Source organism: Phytophthora ramorum (assembly GCF_020800215.1).
Source record: "Phytophthora ramorum isolate Pr-102 chromosome Unknown Phyram_PR-102_s0018, whole genome shotgun sequence".
In the NCBI taxonomy this organism is placed as follows: domain Eukaryota; phylum Oomycota; class Peronosporomycetes; order Peronosporales; family Peronosporaceae; genus Phytophthora; species Phytophthora ramorum.
The window spans coordinates 419,209-436,314 of NW_027150664.1; the positions used below are offsets into that span (position 1 = coordinate 419,209).

The 17,106-nt window shown below is 53.6% G+C and overlaps 1 protein-coding gene across 1 annotated transcript; it reads right to left on the minus strand.

Annotated features, from left to right (window-relative positions):
* Positions 1–13,494: 13,494 nt before the first annotated feature.
* On the minus strand, positions 13,495–16,212 carry KRP23_13548 (uncharacterized protein; the record flags this gene model as incomplete). The annotated part of the gene is made up of 3 exons (XM_067884273.1): positions 13,495–15,793; positions 15,909–15,941; positions 16,091–16,212. 3 exons carry the CDS (start codon positions 16,210–16,212, stop codon positions 13,495–13,497), a joined length of 2,454 nt encoding a protein of 817 aa, XP_067738306.1.
* Between the last annotated feature and the right edge of the window lie 894 nt (positions 16,213–17,106).

Consider the following 17,106-nt stretch of genomic DNA (forward strand, 5'->3'; position numbering starts at 1 on the left):
CGCCGACTTTTCGCCATCGATCACGTCGCGGATGTTGTGGGCAGCTTCGTCCAAGGCTGCCTGCTCTGTCTGCATTCGCGAGGGGGGAAGATTGTCCCCCGCCCGTGGAGCGAGGTGATTGAGTGCAGCACGCGTAATGGTGTCCTACACTTCGACTACTTGTACATGGGCGAGAGCTACGGCAACAGCAAGTACCTGCTCGTGTTGAAGGACCACGCCACTCATTACTGCGAACTGGTAGTGGCCGACACAGCAGACAGCCTCGTGGTGATCGATGCCCTACTGGCATGGCATTCAAGATTCGGGATACCACCCGTATGGGTCTCGGACAACGGAAGCCACTTCAAGAACGAAGTCGTCTCCGAGCTCAGCCGACGTCTGCGATCACAGCAGACGTTCACGCCTGCGTACAGCCCATGGGTAAATGGATCCATCGAGCGTGTCAACCGTGACATCCTCCAAGTGATGAGGACGATGATCCTAACTTACAAGATCAGTTACAAGGACTGGGTCTATCTGGTACCCATGGTGCAGTCAAGCCTAAACCACACACCCGTGCCCTCGCTGGGAAATCGGGCCCCTGTGGAGCTATTCACCGGGCTACAATGCCCTACACCGCTGATGGAGTTTTACTTGCCAGACGACGGAAGTTTGCAAGAAGTTCCAGCCAGCGATCAAGTCAACAGCTATCTGGCCAACCTGCGGAGCAGCCTGCAAGCGATGCACTGCGACGTTGAGGATCGAAGGCTGAAGCAACGACTACTGAACAAGAAACGCGAACGAGGAGAGAATCTCGTGAACTTCGCCGAAGGTGACTACGTCCTGCGTTCTCGAGTCGACGAGAGACAAGGCAACAAGCTGCAAGTGATCTGGGTGGGTCCCTACCGAGTCGTACGTGCTGATGTACACTCATTCAAGGTGGAGCACCTAGTGACCGGCGAGCAGTTGGACGTGCACGCTTCAAGACTCAAGATGTATGCAGACGACAGCCTAGATGTCACGGACGAGCTCCTTGAGCACGTGGCATCGCAAGGGATCGTGCTCGCAGTCAACGAGTTGAAACAACATCAGTGGAACGCTACCACTAATGACTACGACATACTGGTGAGCTGGAAGGGTCTTCAACCCGTCGAAGACTCTTACGAGCCCGTGAAGAACCTCGTCAAGGAGATTCGGGTCCTCGTGGACAAATACGTCGCGAAGGTCGCCGACCCCATGCTCACGGAGTACTGGCAGAACCTGCTCGGAGTGACTGCTGGGACGAAAGCCACGACGGCGCCACAGCACCCACAGGAGCCAGTTACTCCACGACCACGCGCGTCACAGGATGCTGTGGGTCCAGCGCCAGGGCGCAGGACAAACAACAAACGTCGACGCAAACGCGTGATAGATGCTGCCAGCAGCGATTCACAGCGAGCCGACAACAACACTGCCCCGAGCACGGTCCTACCCTCTGCTCGGTCGCAACGAGTACGACGCGCCCCGGATGAGGACAGCCAGAAACGCACAGGCGTCGTGGATCACGATCCACAGCTTCCTCTAGGCCGCCGTACCAGATCGACGACTACGGCCGCCGCGGCTTCGGCAACAGGGGCTTCACTGCCTGAGCCGATATCTCCGCCCGCCCGCCGTCAGCGCCGAACGACACGATCGACGACTACGGCCGCCGCGGCTTCGGCAACAGGGGCTTCACTGCCTGAGCCGATGTCTCCGCCCGCCCGCCGTCAGCGCCGAACGACACGGTCCAGGAAGCCACGCAAGAACGCAAAGGCGACCTGAGACCTTCATGCCGACTACTGCTACGATTATCCACCATGGTGACCAGGACCGAGTGCCTGTGTTTGTAATGCTGAGTGGAGAGTAGCAGAGCGGTGGTGAACCAAGCTTCGGGGGCTGTGTAGTGGGTGCCGGATATTTCAGCCTGGCTCACCACCTCCAGCTGCCCTGGGGTTTCACTAGTCTACACAGATTGCATCACAGAGACCCAGCTGTGTCGTACGGCAACCAGTGCTGGCGACACTGGGTCTGCATGTTCTTCCAGTCTGGCTGTCCGTGCCTGACCTGGAGCTGCATAAGGGACTTTGCATGTTAGCCTACATATTAGCCGTTACTGGTTGTCGTTGCCCCAGACAACCGTCTCTCTTGATCAACCCAGGGAGGACGCTCCTGGACACGGTTGTTCGAGAAGACTCTGAGCGACGGGCTGGTTAGCATCAGACCCAGAGCTCACTCTTCATCTTTCCATCTATCCATCAATACACTAGGCTAGAGTTCCGTGCGGGTTAGCCCCCGCATCGCCGTGTGTTCACCTTTGGATCTTCCGACCCGGGATACACTACACTTGTACATCTACAACCTTCGTTGAAGTATAGTATATAGTATTCATGATGGTATCCCTTGGTCGTGAAATCTCATATAAGGAGGACGACATTCCCGCTCATCATCCTCCATTGAGGGACACGGCAATCGGGAGGACTACCCGGGTAAAGGGATTGCAGAGGCGACTTTATCCTTACGACAAACAGCCCCGGGTTGTTGCTGCATGGTTCTGCCTCACCAACAACGCGAAACTCTAATTACCGACGTGATGTCGTCACAAGTTAGATTGCGAGGTATTCTTTCGCACAAGGGCGCACTGGTGCATCTGCCAGGATGTTGGGAATTCGCCACAGACACTCACAGTAAAATGATTCTGCTGTCTTGTCTGGCAGAATCGCGGAGCGCTGCGGATTTTAATCGGACAAGGTTTAAATTAATGAGAAGACTGTGGAATGGATGAAAGAGGTATCTACCGCTGCCAAGTAAATCTCCCAACGCAGGAGCTGGCATATTTGACCAGCACACGACTCTGCTTGAGCGAAGGTTTATCTTCCAAATGATGCAAGACGAGTTGAGGAAATCTGGACCACGTAACGTTGTCTGTCAGGTCAGCCGGGTGGGTGTCTCCAGGTGGAGAGTCTCCACCACATCGCTTTTTCCTACTCGCATCGTCAAGCTTCCCTTCAAGATTAGATACGTCAAAGTCGTATTTTTACATGTTAATGCTGTAGTAGTTTCTAGACGAACCATAACGTCTTGGCGCGGTCTCCCAGCGGCCAAGACCTCAAGCGCGCGCAGGAGCCACCACCCAACGTGAAACTTCGTCACAAGAAAAATTGGCAATTATGACAGGTGAGGTGGGCGCCATCCGACGCAGTGTAAACTGGGTTAGTTTGCTGGAATCCTCGCGATCCAAGGTCCGCACCACCATGGAGCTCCGGAGCAGGAGGAGGGGGGGGGGGGGGGGAGAGAGAGAGAGTTGCAAAACTTGCTGAGCGAATGGTCCTCCTCTGACCTACCTCCGGCTCTCGAGGTTTAAAACACGAGCAGGCGGCCTTTGTCTCCGTTGGTCCGTAACCAAACCCATAGAAAAGGTGCAATCCCCTTTCAAAATAGATGGCCGCGTCCCCTTCCAAGATGGCCACGACACCCCCGCTGCCCGCGCTCAAGGTGGCGTCCGCCGACTACTTCCATCTCGAGTGCAACCACCCGCAGCTCTTCCACTCCGAGTACAAGAGGTAGGCCAGGCCACAGCACAACCTATTATAGTATTCTTTTTTTTTTTTTTACTACAGAGCCTAAAACCTAAGCCACTCATAGAAGGAAAAAAAGCCGCCGTCGCTCACTTTCCATACGTCCGTGTTGCCTCTTTGCTGCTGTTCTGCAGGAGCAACCGCACCAAAGGCCTCAAGATTCTTCGGTAAGAAACGGACCATTTGGGACTCTTCTCAATGAGTCCGTCCGCTGACTGCAAGTCCATTCCGCTCACGTGGCTCTGGTGGTGCGTCCTTTTGCCCATTGTGGTCGTGCTGCAGGTGCTTCCCGCACTGTTGCCCTGACCACATCGACCGCAGCTACTGCGGCACGTCGCTGAGTGTGCGCGTGCAGCTGGGGATCCGGTCTCCCGATGCCGCGCCGACGGACCCTCCGCCGAGCGAGATCCTGGCCGTCTTTGCGCGCTTCGAGGCCGTGAACGACGTGAGTCTCCGACCGGGTGAGTGCGTCCAGGTGGACAAGATGGCGGCCGGCACGCAGTCCGACAACAACCTCGAGGGGCAGTGGGTGGCAGGCGCACTCGATCGGCCGTCCGGACTCGTGACCACCATCCGCACGCCGGGCATGCCGGCAGACGACCGGAAACCGCTCGTGTTCCACCTCAACGGCAAGCCTTTCTCGCGCTGGTACTACGACTGGGAAAGCGGCGCCAACAAGGCGCAGCGACTCACGAAGCACGTCCTCCAGACGTACGTTGTCGAGCGCTGCGCCATCGACCAAGACGACAACTTCACCGCGTACACGAGCCGCCAGGCGCACACGCAGCTGTACCGCGTGCTGCAAGTCGTGTCGTCGCCCGAGTTCACAGTCATTTCCTACCGCCGCGCGCCATCCGAGCAATACCAGGTTGACTTGCTCTCATCGCGTGAGATCCCTCTGTGTGAGTTGGCAGGAGGTGGCGCGTCGCCGTATAGGGGTGATCCAGCGTACGAAGTCGACCCTGCCGTCAAACTCGATCCTGGACACTCCAACTCGCGGTCGTATGAGACTAGGAGCCCCAACTTCCAGTCTCCCGCAGACTCAAGATCTTCTCAATTGTACAACCAGGAGTACCAGTCGAAGCGCCAACGGACCGCAGTTCGCTCATCAGATTATCCCAGCGAGACAGAGAGCTACGACCTGCTAGAGGACAAAATGCGGTGGGAGCACAACAACTTGGCCTCCGTGTCTGTTTCCAGAAACCTAGCTCTAGCGTACTCGTTCCTTCGCTGGACACCTCTGAGTGTCTATGCCTCCATCGTGGACGAGGTCGTCCACCTGGTCCATCGGAGCTTGCTGGAGTCGCACCCGCCGAACGAGATCAGTAGACTGAACTGCTTCTCAAAGTTTCTGCTTGACCAAACGGGTGAAAATGCTGGAGCAGCCGTGTCCTCGTTGTTTGTTTATGGAGAGAACGCTCCAGGTGGAGCACCATCGACACTTCCACGCGAGCTGGAGACACTGCTACGCGTTCTGGCGGAGGCCACGCTGTGGCTCTTCTCGACGGAGACACGCCAGTGGATGCGTGCGTTCTTCCGGCAGTACGTGGGTTCTGTGTTGGACAAGCAGGCGTTGCGCGCGTGCTTCGTGCTGTTCGTCCGGGAACTGCAAGACCGTTTGAACACGCACGTGTTCGCACGCTCAGAGCTGCGCAGCTTGGATAACGTGGCCGAGGAGGTTATCGCCGCCGTGTACTCGAACGAGTACTTCCACGCGCGGAGACCCCGAGTGCGGGAGATCCTCAGGGGCCAGAGCTTTGCGGGCTGGAACGCGTTTGTGGCACAAATGCGAGAGACGTACATTAATGCGTCAATGTGTCCGGGTGTGCCGCGCGCACTGGCACGTCGTCGCCCCCACTTGACCTTTGATCAAGCCCACCCACCACGAAACTCCGTGGAGAGCGCTTGGAATGCCCAGTGGGTGCTAGACGTCGACGAGGCCGTCTGGAAGAGTGGTGAGAAAGCAATGAAACGAGAAGTTGTTGTTGTTGGTGGTGACATCAGAGACGGCAGTGGCGCGGTCTCGTTGTTTACCTTGTTCGACATCATCTCTCACGTGGTGCGTGTGGAGGTGGCCATCAACGTACAGGCGCGCACGCTCCACGCTCGCTCGACTCAGGGAACAGCGGGTATTTTGGACTGCATGCGGTTGGTGCTGGACGGCCAGGAGCGCGTGTTCTCGATGTTTCCGAACGGGATGGCATCCGGCATCGACGCAGGTAGAAGCGGCGACTACATCGGTGAAATGCGGGTGGATCAGTCGGGACGGCTCGTAGTGTATCTACAGGTTTTTAACTGGTCCATTCGTGAAGATAGTCCGTCATACCATTTGCGCACGCGTATCGAATGCTGGCGCAGTCGCCGACTATGCATTAGCGGCGACGTGCTGGCAACAACAGCGCCGTTCTCCTTTTACCCGAGGGAAGCTTCGCGCCTGGGCGAGATGTCGCTTCGAGACAAGCGCAAGGCAGTGGACAGGTCTTTCGCAGAGCAGACCCAAGAGAATTCCAATGTGGAGTGGGCTACGTCTGTGCCATGGAAAGAGATGGGTAGGTTTCGGTTGAGCTACCGGAAAGCGTGAAAGACGTAGAGCATCAAACAGCTAGGCGCTGGTCATCAAAGGAAAGTCTCCGGCTTGTGTGGATGGAAGTATGCTACCGTCACCAGCATCGACCCATCATGCAAAACACGTTGCCGTCGATAGTCTACCGAGTCGGACGAAATGCAGAGATATGCTTTGTGGATTCCACCCGCTAGGAATGGCGAAGAGGGCTCGTGCGAAATACTACGTAGTACATGTACAATCATGCCATAAATGTAGCTACGATGATTTCCTGCAGTCTCTGTGTTCCGCCAAGCTGCGTGTTCTTTCTCCACATCGCTTTGTGAGCGCAACTTGTCAAGGTAAAAAGCGAGAGCTATGTAGCTCATGGAGCGTGCTCCGAGCATGGTGCTCCGAGCATGGTGCTCGTGCCAAACCATGCAAATTGGGATTGCATTGGATACTGCATGGCTTGCGAATTGTTAACCCTTTGTCGCTGTGTTAGTTAGCCTTGACGCCGTATTCACGCAGGAACATGGTGGTGGTGGAAGTACCCACCATGTTGGTGTCATGAAGGTAAAAGGAAATATGTCATTGTTTTCTTCACATTCTGACTACTGTACATGTAGTACGAAGTATAATGAAGTTGCATCGAGCGACCATTATGATTTGTCACGCTTGAATACTTTGCGTTATCTCAGTCAGCTCATTTTGTTTTTACTCGATTACGCGCTCTCAGGCAACAACACCTTCCGAGCGAATTCGTGTCCGCTTTAAGCTTCCGTTCCTCTGCTAGGCCAATTTCCAATAGCAACCCACATGTTCATAATGGCGCGATGTTCTGTTCACCGCACAACGCGCCCAATCTTGATTAAATCTTGATGAGAATTCCCATACTAGATCGACACGATGAGACCAGAATATCGACGCCAAGATAGTTATCATGCTGACGAAAGCCTTCAGTTGTCGCGGCCAACGCGCTCGCGATGACAGTTCCAATCCTATGTGCAAGCGACGGTGGCGAGAGAAAATAAAGCATGGAAGCTTCAGAGACACTACAACTCTGAGCTGCAGGAGTACAGCAACCCACACTCAACTCCAATTGAACGAATCTTCGTCGGTACAATCGGCCTGGATTGGCGATGCCGGTTAAGCAAGATGCATGGACTCCACCGTACGAGAGCGCCACCATGGCAAAGCAGTCCACGAACCCGATATTAATGAAGCAAATCCAATGACTCGGACTTCATCACAAAACGCGACAACACCAAAAACATAGCCATTTGTTCTGCAATGACCTTCACAAAGACAAACACCTCGTGCACATGAGCAGCTGTCTTTATCCGCTCGACACTTCTCGTTTAGTCTGTAGCCGAACGGATTGGTTGGTAATAGAGCCCAAGAACAACTCGAAGCACCCAGTCTCTCCGTTCAAAAAGAAAACGCTACCAGGCTATGAGCTTCGTCTCATTCAGCATCCAGCTCCATCCACTATCCAGCTCGATACCATCGAGACGAATTGCTGCCGTTTAAGACCAGGCTCCATCCAGGGCGAAGATACAGCACCACCCAGAAACTTGGGCCGTGGCCGTCATTTCCATAACTTAGTCAGCCTTCTTTTCATGCCATCTCTCACCCGTTCAGATCGCTCACCGGTAGATGGAAATTGTCGCTCTCATTATTGACAGGATTTCGACACCTTTTGGGTATGATCTAGCGTCTGGGACTCCGATTGGAAAGACGTCAACGGGTAGCTGCGAGCTGTAGTCCTTCTATTCAGCGAGAGAGACGCCCTGCCACTGAGGCACAGAGCATGGAAGCTTGACATCGCTGCGTATAGGCCAGACTGGAACGAGGTGTAAGGCTCCAAGACGTGGGTCTGCACTGCAGTCGACGGCGTAGGATAGACTCCTTTTTTGTGTCGGTGGACAAACGGAGGTCTTTTGCGACAAGAAAAGGACGCGGAGTTCTATTTTGTGGCACCATCGTTCGAGTACGGTGGCATAGTGAAACCAAGCGAAGTGTGGAACGGGTCCTCCGCCTTCTCCGTTGACTGGGCTCTGGTCGCTGCGTCCACGAGCTGCAGCGGTGGAGGCTGGTGAGGGTGGTGATGATGAGTCGCTAGGCGCTGCAGGTCGTACGCAGAGGAATGTGGTACACGCAGTAGCGAGGGTGGAGAGCTGTCGTCTGGAGACGCCTCAAGTGCAGTGCAGAGGACCAATTTTTAGTCCTTCGTCCAGTCTTTGTAGGCTTTGATACTCATGCAGAACGAGTTTGGTTCGTACATTGGACCAAATCTGGTCTCAATCTGGGACTGGACTGCGTCCACGTTGACGCAGGATTCCTGGGCGGTTGGGCGGGCTACCACAGAGCGTCCAGCAAACGACAGTGAGTGAATATGAATCGGGGGTTGTTAGTCGGACATTATTGGAGGTATTGCGCACTTGAGACAGGGTCTGGATTTGCACTACTTGTTCAACCAGTTCTTTTTACCAGTTCTTTTTGCTGGATAGATCCATCTTCATTTGGAGGGTGGTGTAGATGAAGGTGCAAGTGATGTAAGTAAATGTTGTGGACTGACGGCCTCTTGCTAATAGCTGGCCTCTCGGAATGCACATGAACTGGTGCGAGTGATGTAGATGTCTTCGTGTTGACGGTCTCCTGCTGAGGGGCCGGCCACCTGGAATGCACAAGAAGGTGCTGACTAGTTTGTTTTGGTACTGCTAGCGGGTCTCTTTTGTGTGTCTATATCTCTCAACGAATGGCGGCTACCATGATCAAGCGTTGCCTCTCTGCTGAGGTGCTCATTTAGATATGGAACGAGTGTCGATATTGTCACGTAGCTGGAAGAATGTGGCAACTCCGTGGTGAACGAAACCGCTGGAATGGACGACATGTAGTCTGGATTGATTTGCTTTCGGGCTGTCGCCACTATCTCCAAGTCGTGGTGTTTCGTATTTCGTCTACGGAGACAACATCGATGGTGCGCGCTGCATTAGCTGAGCTAGTTGACCTCGTTCTTTGTGCTGGCCTCTATGTTTCTCAAACAATCCCCGAGATTGGTGTGGCGACCGGTACCATGCCCGAGTCTTGTGTCTCCCCTAGCATCCAAGCACTCGTCTAGTCAACAAGAGATCGAGTGAAGTGCCGATATCTTCACGGGAGTGGAAATTTGGTCTCGCCAATGTGATCGGAATCTGTGAAATTGACGTAGTTCGGCTTGATTTTGCTGCGGGTTGACTCACTATCTCCAAATTATGCTGCTTCGTACTTTCGTCTACGGAGACGAGTTCGATCGTCCATGGTAGCCGAGGTGTGCTATGGTATTTGGATCTGTTGTGGTCTGCTTACACAGCCGCGTGCGGGTGGGTGCAGTGCTACGTATGACACTGGTAGATAACTGCTTTTTCTCCAACTCTGGAGAGCTTTCGGTTACTGAAGTCTTTGGGCTCATAGTGCAGAACGAACGGAGCCATCGATGTGGCTTGCCCACCAGAAGCCTGAGGCGAGGGCGGTACACTGCCTTTTATGGTGCTGCACGTGATTATTTTTTGTTCATATAGTTTGGAAAGCAGAGGTGTTTTCTGGAGATCACGACTCGCCTTGAAAGCGGCAAGTCAACCACTACCAGTTTGTGCCAGGATGGCATTTGCGTATGTGGAAAGAGGTATGCTCTTTCACTTGTTGAAGCATGATCAAATCGCTGCACTTGTAGGGTCTACTCGGTGATTTATCGAACCGAGTCGCATACTCGGTCCAAGGTGGTATCACCAGCGTTAGCCTCTTAAGGCTTTCATCGACCCGGTCACTATCACGCGCAAGTATTCAATCAAAGAATCCGGTCAAAAGGATTGTAAGATGAGGACATCTTTCCCGGAAGGCATCGTCCGTTGAGAGACACGGCAAATCTGAAGGAATTTATGCCGACAATGCCCGGTTAAAAGGATTGCAGCTGTTACTGTATCCTTACGAAAAACAGCTCGGGTCAGCCTTCGTTCATGGAAGTTGCCTAGTTTGCAGTTCAAAACAAGTTGAAGTGGCGACATCGCAATTTCAACATGCTTGCATTCGAGGAAGGCAACAACGCTCCTTCGTCGAAGCTCTAAATCAAACAAGTACGCTATAAATGTTGGATCTCGTCCATCGTTAAAGGTGTGTTGGACAAAACGGGCAACTATACCACCGCGACAACATCTATTAATGTAAACGGAGTAAAACGATTCTGCTTTGTCGCTCATCAAATGGATTGGCTGAGGAGTATGAATTATTCCGACTCGGGGACTTCCTCGAGGCTAACGTGTTATTCATCCGCTAGGAATAAGAGCCCAGGAGGCTTTTATAAATCTCAAATGAATGACTGTGGTCTTTTGGAGATGTTGACCGGCAATCACTGAACTTCCCCAAATTCTGAAGCCGTGTTCTATTAAGCACACGGTCGAAACGAGGTATGAACATCAACCTGGGCGAAAAGCGTAGTCTATAGTAAACACATGCAGTCTCTTTCTCTTCACTTAATTGTTTTCAAACATTTGTTTAGCTTTATGGTCTTTCTCTTCATTTTATTTTTTCAAACATCCGTGTCTTGCATACGCTTTTTGAAATGGGCATTGTGGCAGCAAATCCGTCTTACAACGGTGGACGGTCGATTCAATTACAGATTTGATAAACGAGTACTTCAGTATAGCCTTAGGGAGAACAAAAACGTCTTGACACACACTTGATTAAGCGGCCGTCTGTTTGATTCTTATGTTTTTCTATAGACGCCTCTTAGGCAGCTCTAAAAGATCTGTTTTTCACTTCGATCTTTTCCTTCAGTCTTGTACGTGGTGGGTGTACCATATCCGCAACAGTGGATCCTCTCTGAGGTCTTGTTCAGTCGACCTGGGTCTTCACGCCAAGGCGAGTATTTCTGGCTCTTGGACGATAAACATTCGTATCCGCTAAGAAGGGTTAACCCTCTCGGGCGCAGCTTTTGCTGAGGTCCTTCTGCTGTCAATAAGCGGGCCGTCATGTCAAGAGGTTCGTATATGGGCTGCTGTGTTGCACTCTGGGGAGGGGAACTCATGAGCATAGAGGAGTCCCATCTCCTATGTGATTGGTGCTTGAACGCGAACGTGAGGGGCTCACCAGGCCCAAGGCGTCTTGGTGTGTGAGATCTTGAACACGTGGGGGGTTAAGGACTAAAAATTGGTCCTCTGCACTGCACTTGAGGCGTCTCCAGACGACAGCTCTCCACCCTCGCTACTGCGTGTACCACATTCCTCTGCGTACGACCTGCAGCGCCTAGCGACTCATCATCACCACCCTCACCAGCCTTCACCGCTGCAGCTCGTGGACGCAGCGACCAGAGCCCAGTCAACGGAGAAGGCGGAGGACCCGTTCCACACTTCGCTTGGTTTCACTATGTCACCGTACTCGAACGATGGTGCCACAAAATAGAACTCCGCGTCCTTTTCTTGTCGCAAAAGACCTCCGTTTGTCCACCGACACAAAAAAGGAGTCTATCCTACGCCGTCGACTGCAGTGCAGACCCACGTCTTGGAGCCTTACACCTCGTTCCAGTCTGGCCTATACGCAGCGATGTCAAGCTTCCATGCTCTGTGCCTCAGTGGCAGGGCGTCTCTCTCGCTGAATAGAAGGACTACAGCTCGCAGCTACCCGTTGACGTCTTTCCAATCGGAGTCCCAGACGCTAGATCATACCCAAAAGGTGTCGAAATCCTGTCAATAATGAGAGCGACAATTTCCATCTACCGGTGAGCGATCTGAACGGGTGAGAGATGGCATGAAAAGAAGGCTGACTAAGTTATGGAAATGACGGCCACGGCCCAAGTTTCTGGGTGGTGCTGTATCTTCGCCCTGGATGGAGCCTGGTCTTAAACGGCAGCAATTCGTCTCGATGGTATCGAGCTGGATAGTGGATGGAGCTGGATGCTGAATGAGACGAAGCTCATGGCCTGGTAGCGTTTTCTTTTTGAACGGAGAGACTGGGTGCTTCGAGTTGTTCTTGGACTCTATTACCAACCAATCCATTCGGCTACAGACTAAACGAGAAGTGTCGAGCGGGTAAAGACAGTTGCTCATGTGCACGAGGTGTTTGTCTTTGAGAAGATCATTGCAGAACAAATGGCTATGTTTTTGGTGTTGTCGCGTCTTGCGATGGAAGTCCGGGTCATTGGATTTACTTCATTAATATCGGGTTCGTGGACTGCTTTGCCATGGTGGCGCTCTCGTAAGGTGGAGCCCATGCATCTTGCTTAACTGGCATCGCCAATCCAGGCCGATTGTACCGACGAAGATTCGTTCAATTGGAGTTGAGTGTGGGTTGCTGTACTCCTGCAGCTCAGAGTTGTAGTGTCTCTGAAGCTTCCATGCTTTATTTTCTCTCGCCACCATCGCTTGCACATAGGATTGGAACTGTCATCGCGGGCGCGTTGGCCGCGAAAACTGAAGGCTTTCATCAGCATGATAACTATCTTGGCATCGATATTCCGGTCTCATCGCACGTCAAGGTGTCGATCTAGTATGGGAATTTTCATCAAGATTTAATCAAGATTGGGCGCGTTGTGCGGTGAACAGAACATCGCGCCATTATGAACATGTGGGTTGCTATTGGGAGTTGGCCTAGCAGAGGAACGGAAGCTTAGAGCGGACACGAATTCGCTCGGAAGGTGTTGTTGCCTGAGAGCGCGTAATCGAGTAAAAACAAAATGAGCTGACTGAGATAACGCAAAGTATTCAAGCGTGACAAATCATAATGGTCGCTCGATGCAACTTCATTATACTTCGTACTACATGTACAGTAGTCAGAATGTGAAGAAAACAATGACATATTTCCTTTTACCTTCATGACACCAACATGGTGGGTACTTCCACCACCACCATGTTCCTGCGTGAATACGGCGTCAAGGCTAACTAACACAGCGACAAAGGGTTAACAATTCGCAAGCCATGCAGTATCCAATGCAATCCCAATTTGCATGGTTTGGCACGAGCACCATGCTCGGAGCACCATGCTCGGAGCACGCTCCATGAGCTACATAGCTCTCGCTTTTTACCTTGACAAGTTGCGCTCACAAAGCGATGTGGAGAAAGAACACGCAGCTTGGCGGAACACAGAGACTGCAGGAAATCATCGTAGCTACATTTATGGCATGATTGTACATGTACTACGTAGTATTTCGCACGAGCCCTCTTCGCCATTCCTAGCGGGTGGAATCCACAAAGCATATCTCTGCATTTCGTCTGACTCGGTAGACTATCGACGGCAACGTGTTTTGCATGATGGGTCGATGCTGGTGACGGTAGCATACTTCCATCCACACGAGCCGGAGACTTTCCTTTGATGACCAGCGCCTAGCTGTTTGATGCTCTACGTCTTTCACGCTTTCAGGTAGGTCAACCGAAACCTACCCATCTCTTTCCATGGCGCAGACGTAGCCCACTCCACATTGGAATTCTCTTGGGTCTGCTCTGCGAAAGACCTGTCCACTGCCTTGCGCTTGTCTCGAAGCGACATCTCGCCCAGGCGCGAAGCTTCCCTCGGGTAAAAGGAGAACGGCGCTGTTGTTGCCAGCACGTCGCCGCTAATGCATAGTCGGCGACTGCGCCAGCATTCGATACGCGTGCGCAAATGGTATGACGGACTATCTTCACGAATGGACCAGTTAAAAACCTGTAGATACACTACGAGCCGTCCCGACTGATCCACCCGCATTTCACCGATGTAGTCGCCGCTTCTACCTGCGTCGATGCCGGATGCCATCCCGTTCGGAAACATCGAGAACACGCGCTCCTGGCCGTCCAGCACCAACCGCATGCAGTCCAAAATACCCGCTGTTCCCTGAGTCGAGCGAGCGTGGAGCGTGCGCGCCTGCACGTTGATGGCCACCTCCACACGCACCACGTGAGAGATGATGTCGAACAAGGTAAACAACGAGACCGCGCCACTGCCGTCTCTGATGTCACCACCAACAACAACAACTTCTCGTTTCATTGCTTTCTCACCACTCTTCCAGACGGCCTCGTCGACGTCTAGCACCCACTGGGCATTCCAAGCGCTCTCCACGGAGTTTCGTGGTGGGTGGGCTTGATCAAAGGTCAAGTGGGGGCGACGACGTGCCAGTGCGCGCGGCACACCCGGACACATTGACGCATTAATGTACGCCTCTCGCATTTGTGCCACAAACGCGTTCCAGCCCGCAAAGCTCTGGCCCCTGAGGATCTCCCGCACTCGGGGTCTCCGCGCGTGGAAGTACTCGTTCGAGTACACGGCGGCGATAACCTCCTCGGCCACGTTATCCAAGCTGCGCAGCTCTGAGCGTGCGAACACGTGCGTGTTCAAACGGTCTTGCAGTTCCCGGACGAACAGCACGAAGCACGCGCGCAACGCCTGCTTGTCCAACACAGAACCCACGTACTGCCGGAAGAACGCACGCATCCACTGGCGTGTCTCCGTCGAGAAGAGCCACAGCGTGGCCTCCGCCAGAACGCGTAGCAGTGTCTCCAGCTCGCGTGGAAGTGTCGATGGTGCTCCACCTGGAGCGTTCTCTCCATAAACAAACAACGAGGACACGGCTGCTCCAGCATTTTCACCCGTTTGGTCAAGCAGAAACTTTGAGAAGCAGTTCAGTCTACTGATCTCGTTCGGCGGGTGCGACTCCAGCAAGCTCCGATGGACCAGGTGGACGACCTCGTCCACGATGGAGGCATAGACACTCAGAGGTGTCCAGCGAAGGAACGAGTACGCTAGAGCTAGGTTTCTGGAAACAGACACGGAGGCCAAGTTGTTGTGCTCCCACCGCATTTTGTCCTCTAGCAGGTCGTAGCTCTCTGTCTCGCTGGGATAATCTGATGAGCGAACTGCGGTCCGTTGGCGCTTCGACTGGTACTCCTGGTTGTACAATTGAGAAGATCTTGAGTCTGCGGGAGACTGGAAGTTGGGGCTCCTAGTCTCATACGACCGCGAGTTGGAGTGTCCAGGATCGAGTTTGACGGCAGGGTCGACTTCGTACGCTGGATCACCCCTATACGGCGACGCGCCACCTCCTGCCAACTCACACAGAGGGATCTCACGCGATGAGAGCAAGTCAACCTGGTATTGCTCGGATGGCGCGCGGCGGTAGGAAATGACTGTGAACTCGGGCGACGACACGACTTGCAGCACGCGGTACAGCTGCGTGTGCGCCTGGCGGCTCGTGTACGCGGTGAAGTTGTCGTCTTGGTCGATGGCGCAGCGCTCGACAACGTACGTCTTGAAGACGTGCTTCGTGAGTCGCTGCGCCTTGTTGGCGCCGCTTTCCCAGTCGTAGTACCAGCGCGAGAAAGGCTTGCCGTTGAGGTGGAACACGAGCGGTTTCCGGTCGTCTGACGGCATGCCCGGCGTGCGGATGGTGGTCACGAGTCCGGACGGCCGATCGAGTGCGCTTGCCACCCACTGCCCCTCGAGGTTGTTGTCGGACTGCGTGCCGGCCGCCATCTTGTCCACCTGGACGCACTCACCCGGTCGGAGACTCACGTCGTTCACGGCCTCGAAGCGCGCAAAGACGGCCAGGATCTCGCTCGGCGGAGGGTCCGTCGGCGCGGCATCGGGAGACCGGATCCCCAGCTGCACGCGCACACTCAGCGACGTGCCGCAGTAGCTGCGGTCGATGTGGTCAGGGCAACAGTGCGGGAAGCACCTGCAGCACGACCACAATGGGCAAAAGGACGCACCACCAGAGCCACGTGAGCGGAATGGACTTGCAGTCAGCGGACGGACTCATTGAGAAGAGTCCCAAATGGTCCGTTTCTTACCGAAGAATCTTGAGGCCTTTGGTGCGGTTGCTCCTGCAGAACAGCAGCAAAGAGGCAACACGGACGTATGGAAAGTGAGCGACGGCGGCTTTTTTTCCTTCTATGAGTGGCTTAGGTTTTAGGCTCTGTAGTAAAAAAAAAAAAAAGAATACTATAATAGGTTGTGCTGTGGCCTGGCCTACCTCTTGTACTCGGAGTGGAAGAGCTGCGGGTGGTTGCACTCGAGATGGAAGTAGTCGGCGGACGCCACCTTGAGCGCGGGCAGCGGGGGTGTCGTGGCCATCTTGGAAGGGGACGCGGCCATCTATTTTGAAAGGGGATTGCACCTTTTCTATGGGTTTGGTTACGGACCAACGGAGACAAAGGCCGCCTGCTCGTGTTTTAAACCTCGAGAGCCGGAGGTAGGTCAGAGGAGGACCATTCGCTCAGCAAGTTTTGCAACTCTCTCTCTCCCCCCCCCCCCCCCCCTCCTCCTGCTCCGGAGCTCCATGGTGGTGCGGACCTTGGATCGCGAGGATTCCAGCAAACTAACCCAGTTTACACTGCGTCGGATGGCGCCCACCTCACCTGTCATAATTGCCAATTTTTCTTGTGACGAAGTTTCACGTTGGGTGGTGGCTCCTGCGCGCGCTTGAGGTCTTGGCCGCTGGGAGACCGCGCCAAGACGTTATGGTTCGTCTAGAAACTACTACAGCATTAACATGTAAAAATACGACTTTGACGTATCTAATCTTGAAGGGAAGCTTGACGATGCGAATAGGAAAAAGCGATGTGGTGGAGACTCTCCACCTGGAGACACCCACCCGGCTGACCTGACAGACAACGTTACGTGGTCCAGATTTCCTCAACTCGTCTTGCATCATTTGGAAGATAAACCTTCGCTCAAGCAGAGTCGTGTGCTGGTCAAATATGCCAGCTCCTGCGTTGGGAGATTTACTTGGCAGCGGTAGATACCTCTTTCATCCATTCCACAGTCTTCTCATTAATTTAAACCTTGTCCGATTAAAATCCGCAGCGCTCCGCGATTCTGCCAGACAAGACAGCAGAATCATTTTACTGTGAGTATCTGTGGCGAGTTCCCAACATCCTGGCAGATGCACCAGTGCGCCCTTGTGCGAAAGAATACCTCGCAATCTAACTCGTGACGACATCACGTCGGTAATTAGAGTTTCGCGTTGTTGGTGAGGCAGAAACATGC